We start from the raw sequence: 22,941 nt of genomic DNA, 5'->3' as shown, positions 1-22,941 counted from the left end.
GAATGCTTTCAGGGCGGTGGGGGTGTGGTTATTTCTTTACTTTTTTTTTTTCTTCTGCTTTCCTTGTTCTGGAAAATATTAAATTTCCCCCTCTTTGCTTTTTTATCCCTCACACAATCTCTGAAGGACTTTTTCCTCTTGCCTTCTGCTGCCTAGAAACATTGCCTTCCAGGCCGCCTTCTAGAGTCTTCAGGCACTTTTAAATCCCTTTCCTGTAGTCAGTGCTCTGATCTTACCAGGATTCTGAATATTTATGGACCTCTTCATTGTGGGAATGATTATGATTTAATCTTGGGCTCTTCATTTCCCTTCTCTCTTCCCTCATGTTTTCTGGGCTCCACTCTCTATATGAAGTTATGTAAAGGCTTGGGTGTGAACTTGAGAAATGACTCCATTGGAAATTAAGAGGTGGTTTTTTTCCCCTCTATTTATAGGTAACTGATGCTTGTGGTCTTATAATGTTCTCTTAGTTATGCTGCAGGCCTGTACTTTGTTTTGTTTATTCTTGTTAGGCTTTAAGTTTATGGATGATGTATTAGGATATTTAGATTTATATACCATTGCCTCAGCCACTCACTAAAGTATGCCTAAAATTTCATATCCAGAATCATTGTCTGTGTTTTTAGACTTTATTGTCTCTGTGCCATCCAGAGTGGTAGTGCAGCATTTCTTACAAGACAACTGCACTATTATCTCAGGATTTTCTACCAAGCCAGTGATAGACACCTTTTATGCAGATTTTGATGCTGGTTCTTTCTTGATCTTGTGAGATAATATCAATAGAAGATTTCAGAGACAAATCAATATTTTCTCAATGGTTTATTGACTAAAATTTTGAAAGATTACAGTTGTTAGATAATCAAGAATAATAAGCAAATATATATTCAAATGAGAAACAGAGTCACAGATACAGAAGGCAGACTAGAGTGGTTACCAAAGGGAAAGAGGGTGAAGGAGGAAGAAATTTAGGAGTATGGGATGATCAGATTCAAACTAATATATACATAATAGATACACAACAAGGATATACTCTGTGGCACAGGGAATTACTATACCATTATCTAGTAATAACCTGTAATGGAATATAATCTGTGAAAATACCAAATCACTACGCTGTGTACCTAAAACTCACACAATATTGTAAATCAACTATACTGCAATAAAAATAAAAATACTACATATGACTTCTTTGAAAAATAAAAAATTTGTACTTGTTTAGGCAATTTCAACTATTTCTAGACTGACCAATAGCAATTGTAGAATGCTTTACTTTGTATGTTGCGTTTCACCTTCAGTTAAAATGTGAAAAAATCATTTTAGAATTGAAGAAACAGAGTTGAGTCTCAGATTATGTACGGGCTGCAACAGGAATAGTGTCGCTTTGGTGTAAGGCGTTTTGGGGGGTCTGTGCCTTGGGATCCTATTAAAGACAGAACCATTACATAGAACTTTAAGCACTGTAATGACACATTTCTTTGGAAAGGATGGATCTGCCTTTTCCTGAGCTTCATAATGTCGTATGATTCTGAATACATATATTCAGAAGATTTCAAATGGTATCTTACAAAGGAGTTCTGGTTTTAGTGGACAACAGAAACTGTTGTTAAAATCTGTTAGTTAATATAAGCTGATAGGACTCAGTTCATATAAGCTAGATATGACTCATTTCAAACACTGCTCTTAAACTTCTTAAAGTTTATGAAAATTTGTAGTAAATTTTTGATAAATATTGTCTCTACCTCCAGGAGAAATGGGTGGGTTTTATATCGGTGAAATTGAATACAGTTGCATAAAAACAGTAGCAAGAGTCTTAAACAGGCTGTTAATGACAATCATGTTATTTTGAAGGCTAGAGTATTTATAACTTTTATAAATTCCCCCCATTCTCCTTGTTGTTTCCTGTCATAATTGTCCTTTGACTGTGACCTGCTGACTGAAACAAGGCAGCTTTTATGTAATCAACAAATATTTACTAAGCATGTCCCAGTAAGTGTCCTAGGCACTTACCAAACATATAGTGGTGAATGAGATTAATATGGTCTCTGCTTTCATGCAGCTCACAGTTAAGTGGGAAAGAGAAACATCCTGTAAAAAAAAAAAAAAAAGTGGTTTTAACTGTGATCAGTGATAAGGAAGTCAGCAGGGTACTATAGTAAGAAATACTGTGCAGAAAGGTAGACTGCTTCCTAGAATGTTAAGGAGACTTCTTTGATAACTTAACATTAAAACTGAGATCTTAAGCAAGAGGAGAGAAGCAGCCTTGCTAAAAATAGAAGGAACAGCATCCTGAGCAGAGGGTTGCAAAGACCTTGAGGTGAAAACTTGGTGTTTACTGGAAGCTGTTAGACAATCTGTGTGTCCCACTGGAGAGTTAGTGAGCAAAGGGGAGATTTCATAAGATGAGATGGAAGCAATAAGCAAGGACCATAAAGATAGGGCCTTGTTAGCTAAGGGAAAGAATTTTATCAAATTAGAGAATCAACAGGATTAGCTAAGATTTCTAAAAATTTGTGAGTATTTAACAAATGTATTAGGAGAGGTCAAGAAAGACGGTATTGAGCCTGTACTTATTAGTTATTTCTCTGGTCCATGTAAGAAATGACTTGAACAAGGATGATGACAGCAAAGTTAGGGCTGAGTAAGTAGCTGTCAGATTGGTCAAAATCAGTGGACCTTGCTGATGGGCTGGGTACAGGAAGAGAGGATGAAAAGAGGAAGACCTAAAGGCAGTGCACAGGTTTCTAGTGTAGACCTCAGAGTAGAGGAGGAAGTGAAAGAGGAGGAAGTTTAGAATATGTTGAGGCCCTGGTGAGGCAAGTTCTAGAAATAGTATGTAAGCAGCTGGTCGTTCTGGCCTAGAACTCAGTGGAAAAGTTTGGATAATGTCAGCATTCGTTTCACTATATTTCAGGCACTGTTCTGGATACTGAAGATGCAATGAAGAAAGCCAAATCCTCTGCCTAAATGGATCTTACAGGGTATAGATGAGATCATCTAGGCAGAGGATGCAGAGAGAAGGAGCCCAGCACAGAGCCCTCACAAACTCTGACATTTTCAAGCTGGGGAGAGATTGACTTTTTGATCTTCTAGAACCTTTCAGCCCACCGTTGCTGTCTATATAAATCATCATAGCCAATCATCAGTGTTAATGAGGGTTGAAGAGATGAAGAGAAAACCTAGGATTATAGATGCAGTAATTTCACAAATCTCACTGGGTGCTTGTTGGTGGGGCAGAAGTGTTAGCTTGCTTTGTTTCCCTGGATTATCTCATCCTTTTGGGTTGGGAGTTGTGATCCTCCTCTTGTTGTTGAGTCACTCAGTCGTGTCTGATCCTGCGAACCCATGAATTGCAGCACTCCGGGGCTTCCCTCTCCTTCTCCATCTGCCTGTGATCTTCCTATGTGGACCTTTCTTGTGTTGCAGGCTTTCCTTGAATGTCTGATTGTCTTTGGCTCTGTTCACATTTTAGAATGAGGCTGTAAATAAGTGCTCACAGAATAAGTGATCTGTGTTGTCCAGTGGGGACTGTCAACTGACCAAGCTTTGCTAAGGGAAAGCAGACAAGGAGCTGGTTGTAAAGCTGGAGGTGGAATCATGAACTCCAGAATCGTGAGGGTTTTTCCCTGGTTTCCAGCACCCATGCCTGCTGCCTACTTCTCCAAGAACAGGTCACTTCTGTGCATGGAGTCAGGGAAGTTAACTGTTCTCTGTACAGAAGAAGTCCAGTCTCATAGCTTGCCTCTGCTCTCTGGCCAGGGACATGTCCATGAGTTCAGAGCTTCTCCAGAGGTCCATAGGTAGATTCGCGTCTGTGCTGCCTATTCCCTGAGCACTGAAGGCTGGGACTTCGTTTGTCTAGTTCCATCGGTTATCACTCCTTCATTTACTTCCTATATCCTACAGATTTGTTAAACTCTCTTCCTTGGAGGCCTCTTCCTGTTTTCTCCTTTATTGTGGGCATCTACTACTATGACTGTTCGACTTTCATTTTGATAGGGTCTTAAGAGCAAGAGGAGATAAATGTAGGCATCCTGAGCCAGAAGCATTCATAATTTTAAGAGGTGCAGTTTTCTATTTTGACATCACTTGAGAAGCTTTTTCTTAGTCCAACTTGAGGTTTTGATATTTAACAAATAAAACTTTTGTATATAAGGCATGAGACTAGGTTCTGTGGGAAACAAGGGAAAGAGTAACAGGATTGCCCTTGCCCTCAGAGTCTCCTGTCTGATAAGAGCAGTAAAGCACATTATGTGTGAGTTATATATGATAATTTCTGAAAATTCTTAAAGAATTTCAAAAGATTATGATAAATCACATGAGGGAGGAATTGCCTCATGTATTTAATATATGAAATACTTTATAGAATAAATGTTTTACTTGCTTCTGGAAAGATGGATAGAATTTCTTTTTTTTTTTTTTTTGATATTTATGATTTTTTTAATTTTATTTTTAAACTTTACAAATTGTATTAGTTTTGTCAAATATCAAAATGAATCCGCCACAGAATTTCTATGAGCAGAAATTTGGGTTAAAGGGAGGACCTTTCCAAAAGAATAACATGGCCTGAGCAGTGATTCAGAGTTGAAAACACAGAAAGTCTGATTGAGAAAAAGCAGTGAGTCAGTTTGACTAGAGTAGAGGACATCAGTAACTGTCAGATGACGGTGGTTCCTGAGAAAGGGAAAGGCAGGCCTATCCTTGAAAAGGAGGAAACTTAGCCCTGAAATAAGAGGAAAAGAGATCAGAGACCTTGGGATATCAAGGGAAGAGTGCAAAAGTCCTCTATGCTGCACATAATTTTAATGGATAAGATAGTTTTGAAACTTCGGGAGTGAGTTGCAGACTTAACAGACATACTCACTTATGATCTTATGTTATTACTTTAGAGTGGAACTTCGTAAAGGAAGCACATTGGAAATGTATTAAAGTTGAAGCTAGATTTGAGGTTGCATAATGCATATTAGCATAACAGTATACAAAGTTCTGATTATTGACAGTTTTTAGAATGAATAGTCCTTTACTAGAAGATACATTCATCTTTTGGGATAATTTGGAGGAAGATCAGTAAGTATAAATAAAACCAGATCAAAATAATGTCCTTTTTAACAGTATGATGAGATTTGGAGACATTTTTCCCTGGAGTCAGATTTTTCTGGGGTTTTTGTTGTTGTTATAATATTTTTAATTGCTTTCACTTAAAATATGATCTCCAATGGAAAATGTGTATATTAAGTAGGTGCTCTTGGGAATTAAGATCTGAACAAGGGGCAAAACTAACTGGAAACTTAAAATTTCTTGATTCCACATGGACACGTGAGAACTAGATTTAGTTTTCTTTTGTTTGTTTCTTACTGGAGTGTAGTTAACTTATAAGGTTGAGTTAGTTTCAGGTGTACAACCTGGTGATACAGTTATAGATACATGTATCTATTCTTCAGATTCTGTTTCCCATATAAATTATTACAGAGTATTGAGTAGAATTTCCCGTGCTGTACAGTAGGTCCTCCTTGGTTCTCTCTCTGGTACACAATAGTGTGTATGTGTTAATCCTAGCCTTCTAATTTATCCCTCCACCCTCACCTTTCCCCTTAGGTAATTGTAAGTTTATTTTCTAGCTCCGTGTGTCTGTTTCTGTTTTATAAATAAGTACATTTTTATTTTTTTTTTTAGATTCCACATACACTTAAATGGGCAAATGTCATATAATATTTGTCTTTCTCTGGCTTACTTCACTTAGATATGATAATATCTAGGCCATCCATGTTACTGCAAATGGCATCATTTCATTCTTTATGGCTGAGTAATATTTCATTGTGTGTGTGTATCACATTTTTGTCCATGCTTCTGTTAATGGACATTTAGGTTGCTTCTGTGTCCTGGCTGTTGGAAATAGTGCTGCAGTGAACACTGGGGCACATGTATCTTTCTGAAATATCATTTTCTCTGGAAATATGCCCAGGAGTAGGATTGTAGGATCATATGGTAGGTCTGTCTTTAGCGTTTTTAAGGAACCTTCATCCTCTTCTCCAAAGTGGTTATACCAACTTACGTTCCCCACCAACAGTGTATGAGCGTTCCCTTTTCTCCACACCCTCTCTAGCATTTATTGTTTGTAGAATTTTTGATGATGGCCATTCTGACCAGTGTGAGGTGAAACCTCTTCATAGTTTTGCTTTGCATTTCTCCAATAGTTAGTGATACTGAGCATATTTTAATGTGTTTGTTGGCCATCTTTATGTCTTCTTTGGAGAACTTTCTGTTTAGGTCTTCTGCCCATTTTTTGGTTAGGTTGTTTGGTTTTGATACTGAACTTGCAAGAGCTGTTGGTATATTTTGAAGATTAATCCTTTGTTGGTTGCTTTGTTTGCAAATATTTTCTCACATTCTGGGTGTTGTCTTTTTGTCTTGTTTATGACTTTCTTTGCTGTGCAAAAACTTTTAGGTTTCATCAGGTCCCAGTTATTCTTTTTGTTTTTATTTTCTATATGAGGTGGGTCAGAAGAGAGATTGTGGTGATTTTTATGTAAGAGTTGTTCTACCTGTGTTTTCTTCTAAGTTTATAATAGTTGGTCTTACATTGAGGTCTTTAATCCATTTTATTTTTATGTATGATGTTAGAGAATGTTCTAATTTCATTTCCTTTACATTCCAGTTTTCCCAGCACCTCTCAATGAAGAGACTATCTTTTCTCCATTATATATTTTTGCCTCCTTCAGTTCAGTTCAGTTGCTCAGTCATGTCCGACTCTGCCACCCCATGGACTGCAGCATGCCAGGCCTCCCTGTCCATCACCAACTCCCAGAGTTTACTCAAACTCATGTACACTGAGTCAGTGATGCCAACCAACCGTCTCATCCTCTGTCGTCCCCTTCTCCTCCTTCCTTCAATCTTTCCCAGAATCAGGGTATTTTCCAAGAGTCAATTATTTGCCCTCAGGTGGCCAAAGTATTGGAGTTTCAGTTTCAGCATCAGTCCTTCCAATGATTATTCGGGACTGATTTCCTTAAGGATGGACTGGTTGGATCTCCTTGCAGTCCAAGGGACTCTCAAGAGTCTTCTCCAACACCACAGTTCAAAAGCACCAATTCTTCGGTGCTCAGCTTTCTCTATAGTCCAACTCTCACATCCATACATGACTACTGGAAAAACCATAACACTGACTAAATGGATCTTTGCTGGCAAAATAATGTCCCTGCTTTTTAATATGCTATCTAGGTTGGTCATAACTTTTCTTCCAAGGAGCAAGCGTCTTTTAATTTCATGGCTGCAGTCACCATCTGCAGTGATTTTAGAGCCCCCCAAAATAAAGTCTTCTCACTGTTTCCACTGTTTTCCCATCTGTTTGCCATGAAGTGATGGGACCAGATGCCATGATCTTAGTTTTCTGAATGTTGAGTTTTAAGCCAACTTTTTCACTCTCCTCTTTCACTTTCATTAAGAGGCTCTTTGGTTCCTCCTCTTCACTCTGCCATAAGGGTGATGTCATCTGCATATCTGAGGTTACTGATATTTCTCCCTGGAATCTTGATTCCAGCTTGTGCTTCATCCAGTCCAGCATTTCTCATAATGTATTCTGCATATAAGTTAAATAAGCAGGGTGACAATATACAGCCTTGACGTACTCCTTTCCTGATTTGGAACCAATCTGTTCCATGTCCAGTTCTAACTGTTACTTCTTGACCTGCACTCAGATTTCTCAGGAGGCAGGTCAGGTGGACTGGTATTCCCATCTCTGTAAGAATTTTCCACAGTTTATTGTGATCCACAAAGTCAAAGGCTTTGGCGTAGTCAGTAAGCAGAAATAGATGTTTTTCTGGAAGTCTCTTGCTTTTTCGATGTTCCAGCAACTGTTGGCAATTTGATCTCTGGTTCCTCTGCCTTCTCTAAATCCAGCTTGAATATCTGGAAGTCCACAGTTCACGTACTCTTGAAGCCTGGCTTGGAGAATTTTGAGCATTACTTTACTAGCGTGTGAGATGAGTGCAATTGTGCAGTAGTTTGAGCATTCTTTGGCATTGCCTTTCTTTGAGATTGGAATGAAAACTGACCTTTTCTAGTCCTGTGGCCACTGCTGAGTTTTCCAAATTTGCTGGCATATTGAGTGCAGCACTTTCACAGCATCATCTTTCAGAATTTGAAATAGCTCAACGGGAATTCCATCACCTCCACTAGCTTTGTTCGTAGTGATGCTTTCTAAGGCCCACTTGACTTCATATTCCAGGATGTCTGGCTCTAGGTGAGTGATCACACCACTGTGATTATCTTGGTCATGAAGATCTTTTTTGTACAGTTCTTTTGTGTATTCCTGCCACCTCTTCTTAATATGTTCAGCTTCTCTTAGGTCCATACCATTTCTGTCCTTTATCGAGCCCATCTTTGCATGAAATGTTCCCTTGGTATCTCTAATTTTCTTGAAGAGATCTCTAGTCTTTTGCATTCTATTGTTTTCCTCTATTCTTTGCATTGATCGCTGAGGAAGGCTTTCTTATCTCTCCTTGCTATTCTTTAGAACTCTGCATTTAGATGGGTGTATCTTTCATTTTCTCCTTTGCCTTTTGCTTCTCTTCTTTTCATGGTTATTTGTAAGGCCTCCTCAGACAACCATTTTGCTTCATGCATTTCTTTTTCTTGGGGATGGTCTTGATCACTGCCTCCTGTACAGTGTTACACACCTCCATCCATATTTCATCAGGCACTCTATCAGGTCTAATCCCTTGAATCTATCTCTCACTTCCACTGTATAATCATAAGGGATTTGATTTAGGTTGTACCTGAATGGTCTAGTGGGTTTCCCTGCTTTCTTGAGTTTAAGTATGAATTTGACAATAACAAGTTCATGATCTGAGCCACAGTCAGCTCCCGGTCTTGTTTTTGGTGACTGTATAGAGTGTCTCCATCTTTGGCTGCAAAGAATATAATCAATCTGATTTCAGTGTTGACCATCTGGTGATGTCCATCTGTGGAGTCTTATGTGTTGTTGGAAGAGGGTGTTTGCTATGACCAGTGCATTTTCTTGGCAGATTGTATTAGCCTTTGCTCTACTTCATTCTATTGGAGAAGGAAATGGCAACCCACTCCAGTATTCTTGCCTGGAGGATCCCAGGGACAGAGGAGCCTAATGGGCTGCCATCTATGGGGTCGCACAGAGTCGGACATGACTGAAGTGACTTAGCAGCAGTAGCAGCTACTTCATTCTGTACTCCAAGGCAAAATTTGCCTGTTACTCCAGGTATATCTTAACTTCCTACTTTTTCATTCCAGTCCCCTATAATGAAAAGGACATTGTTTTGGGGTATTAGTTCTAGAAAGTCTTGTAGGTCTTCATAGAACTGTTCAACTTCAGCTTGTTCAGCATTACTGGTCAGGGCATAGACTAGTATTACTGTGATATTGAATGGTTTGCCTTGGAAATGAACAGAGGTCATTCTGTTGTTTTTGAGATTGCATCCAAGTACTGCATTTCAGACTCTTGTTGACTGTGATGGCTACTCCATTTCTTCTAAGGGATTCTTGCCCACAGTAGTAGATATAATAGTCATCTGAGTTAAATTCACCCATTCCAGTCCATTTTAGTTCATTGATTCCTAAAATCAGTGTTCAGTCTTGCCATCTCCTGTTTGACCATTTCCAATTTGCCTTGATTCATGGACCTAACATTCCAGGTTCCTATGCAATATTGCTCTTTACAGCTTCAAACCTTACCTCCATCACCAGTCACATCCAGAATGGGGTGTTCTTTTTGCTTTGGCTCCATCTCTTCATTCTTTCTAGAGTTATTTCTCCACTGATCTCCAGTAGCATATTGGGTACCTGCTGAGTTGGGGAGTTCCTCTTTCAGTGTCCTGTCTTTTTGCCTTTTCATACTGTTCCTGGGGTTCTCAAGGCAAACTTCATGGGATTCTCTCTTGCCTCCTGCTGTAAATTAATTGATCCTAGGTGTGTGGGTTTATTTTTGGGCTTTCTGTCCTGTTCAGTTGATCTATAACTCTCTACTTGTGCCATTTATTGTTGTTGTTACTGTTCAGTTGCTAAGTCGTGTCCAACTGTATGCGCTCCCATGGACTGCAGCACGCCAGGTGTCCCTGTCCTTCACTGTCTCCCAGAGTTTGCTCAAACTCACGTCCATTGAGTCAGTGATGCTATCCAACCATCTTATCCTCTGTTTCTGTTTCTCCTTTGCCCTCAATCTTCCCCAGAATGAGGGTCTTTCCAGTGAGTTGACTCTTCACATCAGGTGCCCAAAGTATTGGAGCTTTAGCATATTCAAGGTTGATTTCCTTTAGGATTGACTGGTTTGATCTCATTGATGTCCAAGGGACTCTCAAGGGTCTTCTCCTGTACCACAGTTCAAAGGCATCGATTCTTCAGCACTCAGCCTTCCTTATGGTTCAACTCTCACATCCATACATGAGTACTGGAAAAACCATAGCTTTGACTAGATGGACCTTTGTCAGCAAAGTGATTTCTATACTTTTTAATACACTGTCTAGGTATGTTGTGAGAAGGCTATGGCACCCCACTCCAGTACTCTTGCCTGGAAAATCCCATGGATGGAGGAGCCTGGTAGGCTGCAGTCCATGGGGTCGCTAGGAGTCAGACACGACTGAGCGACTTCACTTTCAGTTTTCACTTTCATGGATTGGAGAAGGAAATGGCAACCCACTCCAGTGTTCTTGCCTCGAGAATCCCAGGGATGGGGGAGCCTGGCGGGCTGCGGTCTATGGGGTCCCACAGAGTCAGACATGACTGAAGTGACTTAGCAGCTTAGCAGCAGCAGGTTTATTGTAGCTGTTCTTCCTGAGAGCAAGCATCTTTAAATTTTGTGGTTGCAGTCACCGTCTGCAGTGATTTGGAGCCCAAGAAAATAAAGTCTGTCACTGTTTCCCCATCTAATTGCCATGAAGTGATGGGACTGGATGTCATGATCTTTGTTTTTTGCATGTTGAGTTTCAAGCCAGCTTTTTCACTCTCCTCTTTCACCTTCATCAAGAGGCTCTTCAGTTCCTCTTCACTTTCTGCTGTTAAAGTGATATCATCTGCAAACCTGTGGTTGTTGATATTTGTCCCAGCAATCTTGATTCCAGGTTGTGATTCATCCACCCCAGCATTTTGCAGGATGTACTCTGCTTTGTATGTTAAATCAGCAGTGTGACAGCATATAGTCTTGATACAGTCCTTTCCTAGTTTGGAACCAGTCCGTTGTTCCATGTTCAGTTCTAACTGTTGTTTCTCGTCATGTGTACAGGTTTCTCAGGAGGCATGTAATGTGGTCTGAGATTCCCATCTCATTAAGAATATTCCAGTTTGTTGTGATACACACAGTCAAAGGCTTTAGCATAGTCAGAGAAGCAGAAGTAGGTGTTTTTTTAAAATTCCATTGCTTTTTCTATGATCCAGAGTATGTTGGCAATTTGAGATCTGGTTCCTCTGCCTTTTCCAGATCCAGCTTGTACATCTGGAAGTTCTCAATTCACATACTCTTGAAGTCTAGCTTGAACGATTTTGAGCATAATCTAGATGGCGTGTAAAATGAGTACAATTGTACAGTAATTGTACATTCTTTGGCATTGCCTTTCTTTGGGATTGGAATGAAAACTGACACTTTCCACTCCCATGGACACTGCTGAGTTTTCCAAATTTGCTGGCATAATGAGTGCAGCACTTTCAGAACATCATCTTTAAGGATTTGAAGTAGCTTAGCTGGAAAGGCATCACCTCCACTAGCTTTGTTCATAGTAATGCTTTCTAAGGCCCACTTGACTTCACACTCCAGGATGTCTAGCTCTAGGTGAGTGATCACACCATCATAGTTATCTGGGTCATTAAGAGCTTTTTTTGTACAGATCTTCTGTGTAGTCTTGCCACCTCTTCTTAACCTCTTCTGCTTCTGTTAGGTCCTTGCCGTTTTTGTCCTTTATTGTGCCCATCTGTGCATGAAATGTTCCCCTTTGTATGAAATGCCTCCATTTTGCTTAAAGAGATCTCTAGTCTTTCCCATTCTGTTATTTTCCTCTATTTCTTTGCATTGCTCACTTAAGAAGGCTTTCTTATATCTCCTTACTATTATCTGGAACTCTGCATTCAGTTGGGTATATCTTTCCCTTTCTCCTTTGCCTTTCACTTCTTTTCTCAGCTATTTGTAAGGCCTCCTCAGACAACCATTTTGCCTTTTTGCATTTCTCTTTCTTGGGGATGGTTTTGGTCACCACCTCCTGTACAGGGTCATGAACCTCTGTCCATGGTTCTTCAGGCACTCCTCTACCAGATCTGGTCCCTTGAGTCTGTTAATCACCTCCACTGTATAAGCATAAGGGATTTGATTTAGGTCATTCCTGAATGTCTTAGTGGTTCTCCCTACTTTATTCAGCTTGAGCCTGAATTTTGCTATAAGGAGCTTATGATCTGAACCATAGTCAGCTCCAGGTCTTGTTTTTGCTGACTGTATAGAGCTTCTCCATCTTTGGCTACAAAGAATATAATCAGTCTGATGTCAGTATGGACCATCTGGTGATGTCCATGTGTGGAATCGCCTCTTGTGTTGCTGGAAAAGAGTGTTTTCTATGACCAGTGTGTTCTCTTGGCAAAACTCAGTTAGCCTTTGCCCTGCTTCATTTTGTACTCCAAGGTCAAACTTGCCTGTAATTCCAGATGACTTCCTTCTTCTGCACTCCAGTCCCCTGTGATGAAAGGACACCTTTTTGGGTGTTAGTTTCAGTAGGTTCTGTAGGCCATCATAGAACCGTTCAGCTTCATGTTCTTCAGCATCAGTGATTGGGTCATTGACTTGGACAACAGACTGGTTCCAAATAGGAAAAGGAGTATGTCAAGGCTGTATATTGTCACCCTGCTTATTTAACTTACATTCAGATTACATCATGAGAAACGCTGGGCTGGAAGAAACACAAGCTGGAATCAAGATTGCTGGGAGAAATATCAATAACCTCAGATATGCAGATGACACCACCCTTATGGCAGAAAGTGAAGAGGAACTAAAGAGCCTCTTGATGAAAGTGAAAGAGGAGAGTGAAAAAGCTGGCTTAAAACTCAACATTCAGAAAACTAAGATCATGGCATCTGGTCCCATTACTTCATGGGAAATAGATGGGGAAAGAGTGGAAACTGTGTCAGACTTTATTTTTGGGGGCTCCAAAATCACTGCAGATGGTGATTGAAGCCAGGAAATTATAAGACGCTTACTCCTTGGAAGGAAAGTTACGACCAATCTAGATAGCATATTGAAAAGCAGAGCTATTACTTTGCCAACAAAGGTCCGTCTAGTCAAGGCTCTGGTTTTTCCAGTGGTCATGTATGGATGTGAGAGTTGGACTGTGATGAAAGCTGAGCACCGAAGAATTGATGCTTTTGAACTGCGGTGTTGGAGAAGACTCTTGAGAGTCCCTTGGACTGCAAGGAGATCCAATCAGTCCATCCTAAAGGAGATCAGTCCTGGGTGTTCATTGGAAGGACTGATGCTAAAGCTGAAACTCCAATACTCTGGCCACCTCATGCGAAGAGTTGACTCATTGGAAAAGACCCTGATGCTGGGAGGGATTGGGGGCAGGAGGTGAAGGGGACAACAGAGGATGAGATGGCTGGATGTCATCACCGACTCGATGGACGTGAGTTTAAGTGAACTCCTGGAATTGGTGATGGTAGGGAGGCCTGGTGTGCTGCAATTTATGGGATCACAAAGAGTCAGACATGACTGAGCGACTGAACTGAACTGAACTGTGATATTGAATGGTTTGCCTTGGAATTGAGCTGAGATCATTCTAGCATTTTTGAGATGACACCAAGTACTGCATTTTGGACTCCTTTGTTGACTATGAGGGCTACTCCATTCCTTTAAGGTATTCTTGCCCACAGTTTTAGATATAATGATCATCTGAATTAATTCGCACATTCCTTTCCATTTTAGTTTACTGCTTTCTAAAATGTCAGTGTTCAGTTTTGCCATCTTCTGTTTGACTACATTCATTTAATCTTGACTCATGGACCTAACATTTCAGGTTCCTACGCATTATTATTCTTTATAGCATCGGACTTGACTTTTACCACCAGACACATCCATCGCTGGGCATTGTTTCCGCTTTGGCTCAGCCTCTTGATTGCTTCTGGAGCTATTGCTCCACTCTGCCCAGTAGCATATAGGGCACCTACCCAGCTGGAGAGTTCATCTCGCAATTTCGTATCTTTTTGTCTTTTCATACTGTTCATGATGACTGTAGCTTTATAGTATAGTCTGAATCAAGGAATCTTATTTCTCCAGCTCTGTTTTTCTCTCAGGATTGCTTTGGCTGTTTGGGGTCTTTTGTATTTCCATAAAATATTAAGTCTTTTGTTCTTGATCTTCCATTGGTAATTTGACAGGGATTGTGTTGAATCAGTAGACTGAGGTGGTATTTTGACAATATTGATTCTTCCAGTCCAATAACATGGTTTATATTTCTGTTTGTTGATGTCATCTTAGATTTTTTAATCAATATCTTCTAGTTTTTGAACTTCAGTCCTTTTGCCTCCTTAGGTAGGTTTATTTTTAGGTGTTTTTTATTCTTTCTGATGTAATGATAAATGAGATTATTTCCTTCTCCTTATCTTTAGTGGTTAGTAGATAGACATGCAGTACTTACTACTGTTTACCGTGTTTATAATTTTTAAATGGAGATTCATGCTAAGTTGAGGCAAGCCTCCTATTGGATTGGCCAAACAGTTTGTTCATCTTTCAGAAAGCCCCAGACAAACTTTTTGGCCAACCCAGTATTTTGCAGGTAATGCTGTTCTGAGTCTCAATAGACTTTGGCACTCGGGGGAAAGATATATGCAGGTTTATAGTGTTTCTTGTATGTATGTTGTTGGTCATTTTAACATCACTGCCTGAAGTCTTCACTCAAACATCCACTTTCTAGTCATACCTTCCCTGCCTAACTTATCTAAAATGTCACCCTTCTGTAGCATTTCATATCACCTTTTTGTTTTTTTTCCTTCTTAGAACTTATCATCTAACTTACTATATGTTATATCTACATATCTTTAATCTGACTTCCCCATTAGAAAGTAAGTTTTGTGTGCCTAAGTGTGTTTCACTCAATGCTGTATCCCTAATGCCTAGAACAAGCCTGGTAAGTCGTATGTATTCATTAAATGCTTGTTTTATGAATGCTTGCTAACCATAGTCACTAAATGTCTCCTGAACTCTCAGTTTATTTCCAGGTAAAATTTGTCTTTTATAGTTGTGTGTTATTTGCAATATATCATGAATCTGCATCTGAGGAAGTAATGTAAAAAACTTGTTTTTTAAAAAACCTATTTTGTATGTTAAATTAGAAATTTTAGTATTTGAGTAATAATTGGAATCATTTAAGAAAAACTGACCCTAAGTAAGTTTGAAATTTAGCACATGAAAACTCATTAGATCAGGATATTAAAGTCTTTTTTTGTACAGGTGCAAGTGGCATGAAGAAAATGATATTCTCTTCTGTGCTTTAGCTGTTTGCAAGAAAATTGCGTAAGTTAAGAGTGTCTTCATAATACTCTAATCTGCACTGAATTCTTTGCAACTTTCCTTGTTGCTTTGACATATAGGATGCATCACTCCTCACCTCTGTTTCCACAGTTCCCTTTTAAAACAAGCGCTTTTTAAAATCATGTTACTTTTATTATCACTGTTACTACTTGTTGGTTGTAGTTACCACCTGAGCAATTTGACTGACCCTTCAGAGGCACTTAAGCTGAATTTTTCCTTCTAGGATTCCAATAGCAAAATCCCCTACTGTCATTAAGAACAGCACTTCCTTGTGAAGGTGCTCAAAAAATATAGACCCTTTTCTCCTCCTTTTGTCAGGAAGGTACTTGCAGCCTCAGATCTCTAGGTGCTCTGTTGATCACTTTATACAGCTGCTGATAGTTGGTCTGAGAATGAATAAGTGTTTAAGTATTAGCCCTCCTTCTGGTGTTGTTTCTTCCTGACTTAAGTATACGAGAATTCTGGTAATCTTTACACCCATTCCTGTTCTCTCATAATGAGGCTGATATTATATTTGCTAATCAAAGTATTGGTTACCACTGATGTACAATTTTATATGTGCTGCTACCAATTCCCATTTTTATTCAAATCTCTAAATTTATTTTTTCCAAGATTTACAATATCTCTCACATTGTTAGAAATTTTTAAAATGTGACTGCTGTTTAAATGAATTAGATAAGATTCTGATAATGAACATTTTGAATTCCTTTTTAAAGGTACTGCATCAGTAATTCTCTAGCCACTCTCTTTGGAATCCAGCTCACAGAGGCTCATGTACCGCTTCAAGATTACGAGGCCAGCAATAGTGTGACACCCAAAATGGTTGTGTTGGATGCAGGGCGTTACCAGGTAAGGAGCTGACTCTGGTGGCTGCTAGTTTCTTAGGTCCTGCTCAGTGTGGTCCTGGTCCATAACAGATAACAAGCTTTCCTTTTTTGGTTCTCTCTTCTCTCAAAAGTTTTTTTAATCCTTCATGGAATGTCAGTTTTTAATCCAGTTGAATTTTGCATAAGATCATTTTCTTTCCTGGTGTATTTTTTCCTCTGGGGGACATTTGGCATTAGTCTTTATACAAAACACATTCAAACATTTATTCAAAAAATTATACACATTTTTGAAGTAGATATTTTAAGTACGAGACCTGATTCAGGATTTGATTAGAGGCTAATATAATTTCTCTACCACCTCTCTTCCCTCCTTGCTATTTACTTACTCGTAGGCCTCGCTATACTGCTAAGAGCATAGCAGTTAAGAGTATGGGCTCTCTAGTTAGAATTCCTGAATTTCACTTCAGGCTCTGCTACATATAGGCTGTGTTACTGCGAGTTATTTGAACTTTCTGTGCTGATTTCTTATCTGTAGAACAATAATAATAATGAGCTAGTAGTTGTAGGGTTGAATGTAGCAGTATACGAAAGTACCAAAAATTCTGCCTTAGAATATAGTAGATAATAAATAAGTATTGTTATTTTAAAATAGTCAATAAAATAGTGAAAGGGGAACCCCAAAATGGAATGAATGATTGATACAGATAACTACTAGTATCAATCTCAAAGGCACTACTTATGCTTAGCAAAAGCACCAGTCTCAAAAGGTTACATACTGTATGATTCCATTTATGTGACATTCTTGAAAATGCAAATGATAACGATGGACATGTCAGTGGCTCCCAGAGGGTGGGGGAGGGTGTGTCTGTAAAAGGGATAGTGTGAGGAAGGTTTTTGAGGTGATAGGATGGCTCTGTCTCCTAATTGCCGTGGTGGTTTCACAGATCTCTTTGTTAAAACTCAGAAATGTAAACCCCACCAAAAGTCTGTCTTAGTTGTGTGATAATTTTAAAATCTGGGCAAAACTGTTCTCTTTCTGTATTGTTAACCCTTAGTGCAGTAATTCTTCACTAGGGCCCATTTTTGCGCTGTTCAGGAGACATTGGCAACACTTGGAGACATTTTTGGTTGTTACAGCTGGGAATGGGGCGCTGCTGGCCTCTAGTGAGTAGATACCAGTAAGCCTGCTAAACACTTGATAATGTACAGTGAAAGAAAGTGAAAGTTGCTCAGTCGTTTCCAACTCTTTGCGACCCCATGGACTATATATATAGTCCGTGGAATTCTCCAGGCCAGAATACTGGAGTGGGTACCCTTTCCCTTCTCTAGGGGATCTTCCCAGTCCAGGCATCAAACCCAGATCTCCTGCATTGCAGGCAGATTCTTTGCCAGCTGAGCCACAAGGGACAGGACAGCCTTCTAAACAAAATATTACTTAGCCTAAAAATGTCAGTAGTATCCAGGATGAGAAGCCCTGCCTTAGCCCCATCTCCGCCGTCTGTGCTGAGACTACCAGGTTTCGTCTCATTGTCCCCCCTTCCATTGTTAGCATCAGTCACTATGCAAGCTCAGGACACCTAGAGCCTCGCTCCATTTCCCAGACTCATCTTACTAGGCTGATTCTGTATTCAGCCCTCCCCAACTCCTGGAAAACTGTGTGTCTTCTCAACCTCAGTTATCAACAAAATCTTGTATCATCAGCCTCCTCTGGGGAAGGCCTGTTTTCCTCCTTGATTCTAACTAAAATGTTACTGTCCTCTAAAGACACTGCTTCCCTGTTAGCTCTTTAAAATGGTGACCTTTTTTTCCCCTCATTTATTGTGGGCCTAGATTTGAGGTAGTTGTCCTTATTTAACTTCGTGGTCTCCAGACTTCCTAACTTTTCCCTAAAACCCCTAGGCTTTGAATCTCATGCCATTCAGGCTGATAGCCCCTTTTTGGAGTCCATAGGCCTCTGAGTTGGACATCTCCATTCTTTTATTGAGGCAGAAAATCAGACAGTATTGCTGTCAGAATTCTTGATTTCAGTTTCCCCATAGATCTTTCTAATTGCCTGATATTTCAGTTCCTTGACTTTCCCTTCTCCAGTGGCGCTATCTCCTGCCATCCATCAAATATCCACTCCCATGATAGTCTAGGTCCCGGTGGAATCTTCCCACAATCTCAGTTTCAAGCATCCTACTCTCCTACCACCGCTGTCTTTCTCTGGTACCTCAGTGCCAACAGCTCTTTCACCTTGACTGAGACCTTCTATGTCCCCACTATTTGGAAGCCCTCCTTCGCAGGGTCACTGCATTGCACAACTCTGGGGGTCCATTCACACGTGGACAGTGCTGCACTCTCCTCACCTTGCCCTTCACCTCCTTCCTTCCCTGTTTAGATTCCTTGCTCTGTTATTTCCACTCACTTGCACTGTCAACTCCATTGGCCTTTCATTCTTCATCATACTTGGGTAATAAACACTAACCCTGATTAAATCAGCCTTTTACCTACTCTGTTCTTATACATTTGAAAAGAAACTACCATACTGACTGGTATTATTTAATATCTATCAGCACCAACTTCAAGTGAGCCCTTAGCGGTGCGTGGCAGTTGTCCATTTCTCTGGTTTGATTAATCTTCCTCTCTCCTAGACAGTTATTTCTCATCTTTTCTCACTTGAAACTTCCATCACCTCTTCCTTCATCCTTGTTCTAGCTGATGCTTTTATCCCCTCCTTCTCCGAGGAAATAGAAGCAATCAAGAGGTTTTCCATGTATTCCTACCATTACATTCACCATATACTCTGCTTTAATGCATGAATTGTCTATGTTTCTATCTAAGGCTAATCCTTCTATTTCTATATATCCTGTTATCTTACCTACCTGAGGACATGGCTCTAATGGTTTTATACTGTTTCCTTCATCACTAGGGTTTCTTTCTTTTCTGAGTCATTCTTATTAGAAACATTATATGATCTCATATTTAAAAATAAAAACCCTTTTTTATGCTATAATTTCCCCCTCAAAGATTTCCTTCTGCTTTTCCTTTTACAACAGTACTCTTCAAAAGTTGATCAGACATTAGAAAGTGGGTGTTAGTTTGTATTTAAGGAGTAATTTGAAATAGATGATCCAATAATAAGAAATAAATGTTTCCCACTGTTTTTTGTTTGTTGGTTGCTTTTTACTTATAGAAGCTAAGGGTTGAGAGTCCAGGATTCTCTCATTTCAGCTCTTCTAATCAAGAACAAAGATCAAACACACCCACTGGTAAGCATCTTTTGTTTAATAAGGCACCTCAAAAAGTTAGGGTCTTTCTAAGATCCCAGGGTATGGTACTTAAACCAGTTCCAGAATGGCTTTAGGACATCAGAATCTTGAATTGGGAGTTTTACCTGTCAAAAACACTTCATTTGGATATGTGTGGCTTTTTATCACTTTGATAAAATTTAACTTACTCTTCAGAATTTTGTTCAGGGCATTTAAAATAAAGCCTGTTACTCTTGTAGCAGCTATTGTTTTATAGTTTTGATGTGAGGGTGTCTTTGGGGAAATGGGAAAGTTTAAAAAAGCTAGTGACATAAATTTTCAAATGGTCCCTGAAGAACTTCAATTAAGATTTCCAGGACTTAAAAAAAATATTCAGCCTTTTGGCATCTACTCTTAAGAATTATCTCCCCTTTTGATGATCTGTTTAATCATGGTTTAGTGAAAGGCGTGCAGTAGGATGAATCAACTGAGAAAGCTGTTTATAATAAGACTAAAATTGCTACATTTCTTTTCTTGTATTTTTAATATCCTAGGTGACTACCCATCTGGGGTGAAAATCTCTGGCCAAAACAGCAGTGTTCGGGGAAGAGGGATTACCCGCTTACTAGAGAGCATCTCCAGTTCCTCCAGCAATATCCATAAATTCTCCAACTGTGAGACTCCAGTCTCACCTTACACATCCCCAAAACATGGATACAAATCTTTCTCTTCCTTATCTTAATGATGGTACATTTTTCAATTTCTGGAAAAATAACAGGGCCAACTTCCCTTCTGACTATAGTCATATATTAAACAGATGACATCAATGATAAATGTCATTACTATAAAAACTACTTAATTTGTAAGGAAATTCTGTTTCATGGATTAAAAATAATTGTGGTTGGAGAAGATCTTGGCATTTTTGCTTTTTTCTTTAGGGCTTGTTCTACTTTCTGACTGTATTATGGGAATGCCATTAAAGTTTTGAGTCCTGTAATAAAACCAGCATTTTAAGAGTTGTGCTTTTGGGAATGTTATATTTTTGTATCTTTTCCTCCACAATAAAGGTATTGAATATCTGTTATGAAAGATTTTTAAATAGTTTTATGTATTTCTTTCCATTATGAAATGTGGAATGGTACCCTTGAGACCAGCTCTTTTCATTGCAAATATCTAAAAAAAAATTAGTCTTTAACAAAAATACTTTTTCTACTTAAAGTCTTTGAAACATGCTGACTTTGGCAAAAGTCATCTGAAGAATGAGAAACCAAAAGGAGATTATGTCATTTTCCACAAATCACATGGCTGGACAGTGACCAGATTCCAGGTTTACTTGACCACAAGGCCTTCTGCATATTCCAAGCAGATATATTTTGAGTCAGGAATTTGGCCTGTTTGTGACTGACTTAAACTGGCTCATGTTCTCTCCTTGGGCTATTATATAGCCCTGGAGTAGGAGAAGAGATGAAGTAACCCTTTTTTCTTGGAACCATAGTAAGACAGTATGGTCTTACTATGACAGAAAGAGCAATCTAATTTAGGTCTATTATATAGCCCTGGAGAAGGCAATGGCACCCCACTCCAGTACTCTTGCCTGGAAAATCCCATGGACGGAGGAGCCTGGTGGGCTGCAGTCCATGGGGTCACTAAGAGTCAGACACGACTGAGCAACTTCACTTTCACTTTTCACTTTCATGCATTGGAGAAGGAAATGGCAACCCACTCCAGTGTTCTTGCCTGGAGAATCTCAGGGACGGGGGAGCCTGGTGGGCTGCCGTCTCTGGGGTCACACACAGTTGGACACGACTGAAGCGACTTAGCATAGCATAGCATAGCATAGCATAGCATAGCATAGCATATAGCCCTGGAGTAGGAGAAGAGATATAGTAACCCTTTTTTCTTGGAACCGTAGTAAGACCGTAGATGGCAGTATGGTCTTACTATGGCAGAAACAGCAATCAAATTTAGGTCTGTTTGACTCAAAACCCAGGAGAATTACTTGGACTCTAATTTTTCTCAATAGCCGTATTCTCCTTTACTACTGAGTACCTACATTGTGTAGATACACCCACCCGCACACATTTACACAAATATACACACACATCTTGTAAACTTCTTAATAACCACTCTGAAGAAGCTGATACTTCATTCCATCTTACACACACAGGTGGCACAGTGGTAAAGAATCTGTCTGCCAGTGCAGGAAATAAAAGAGAAGCAGGTTTGATCCCTGGGTTGGGAATATCCCCTGGAGAAGGAAATGGCAACCCACTCTAGTATACTTGCCTGGAAGACTCTATGGACCGAGGAGCCTGCTGGGTTACAGTCCATGGAGCCTCAGAGTCAGACACGACTGAGTGACAGAGCCCATACGTGCAACTCAGATATTCAGGTCATACAGCTACTCTGTGGAAGAAATGTTAACCATGTCTGCCTCCAAAGACTGTGTTACTCATATCCTCACTGTCTTTTACCTCCTTTTCTTCTGTCTGATATCAGATCTTTAAACAAGGAACAGTTATTGAATGTACCTTTATATATTGCATTTTCTACTAGCAGATTGGTTTTTTTTTTTTTTTCCACTGATAGTATTTTTTTTTCTTTAATAGAAAATTATTTAATTAGTATACCTTCATAAGCTATGAGACCATTTTATCTTTCTTCAAAATCAGTATGTTGACAGTAATTGAGTTCAGTCATTCAGTCATGTCTGACTCTGCGACCCCACAGACTGCAGCACGCCAGGCCTCCCTGTCTTTCACCATCTCCCAGAGCTCACTCACACTCACGTCCATTGGATCAGTGATGCCATCCAACCAACTTGTCCTCTCCTCCCTTCTCCTCCTGCCTTCAGTCTTCCCCAGCATCAGGGTCTTTTCCAGGAAGTAGGCTCTTCTCATCAAGTTGTCAAAGTATTGGAGCTTCAGCATCAGCTTCCAATGAATATTCAGGGTTGACTTCCTTTAGGATTGACTGCTTTACTCTCCCTGCAGTTCAAGGGACTCTCAAGAGTCTTCTCCAAACCCGTAATTCGAAAGTGTCAGTTCTTTGGTACTCAGACTTCTTTATGGTCCAACTCTCAGATCCATACTGGAAAAACCATCGCTTTGACTAGGTGGACCTCTGTTGGCAAAGTAATGTTTGTTTTTTAATATATTGTCTAAGTTGGTCATAGCTTTGCTTCCAAGGGGCAAGCATCTTTTAATTTCATGGCTGCAGTCACAATCCACAATGATTTTGGAGCCCAAGAAAATAAAAGCTGTCACTGTTTGCATTGTTTCCACATCCATTTGTCATGAAACAATGGGACCAGATGCCATGATCTTCGTTTTTTGAATGTTGAGATTTTAATCAGCCTTTT

The 22,941-nt window shown here is 39.6% G+C and overlaps 1 protein-coding gene across 1 annotated transcript in view; it reads left to right on the top strand.

The window, feature by feature from the left end:
* The window catches only part of MAEL (maelstrom spermatogenic transposon silencer), a 56,544-nt gene extending 35,891 nt beyond the window's left edge, over nucleotides 1-20,653 (top strand). The window contains exons 9-12 of the mRNA XM_019958317.2: nucleotides 15,443-15,505; nucleotides 16,240-16,372; nucleotides 19,526-19,601; nucleotides 20,135-20,653. Of these exons, the coding sequence (XP_019813876.1) occupies nucleotides 15,443-15,505; nucleotides 16,240-16,372; nucleotides 19,526-19,601; nucleotides 20,135-20,322 (460 nt within the window). The 3' untranslated portion in view covers nucleotides 20,323-20,653. The remainder of the gene's footprint in view (nucleotides 1-15,442; nucleotides 15,506-16,239; nucleotides 16,373-19,525; nucleotides 19,602-20,134) is intronic.
* Nucleotides 20,654-22,941: the final 2,288 nt, after the last annotated feature.

This window comes from Bos indicus, chromosome 3 (genome assembly GCF_029378745.1).
Source record: "Bos indicus isolate NIAB-ARS_2022 breed Sahiwal x Tharparkar chromosome 3, NIAB-ARS_B.indTharparkar_mat_pri_1.0, whole genome shotgun sequence".
In the NCBI taxonomy this organism is placed as follows: Eukaryota; Metazoa; Chordata; class Mammalia; order Artiodactyla; family Bovidae; genus Bos; species Bos indicus.
Note: the sequence above shows the minus strand (reverse complement) of the source record. Positions and strands in the feature narration are given on the sequence as shown.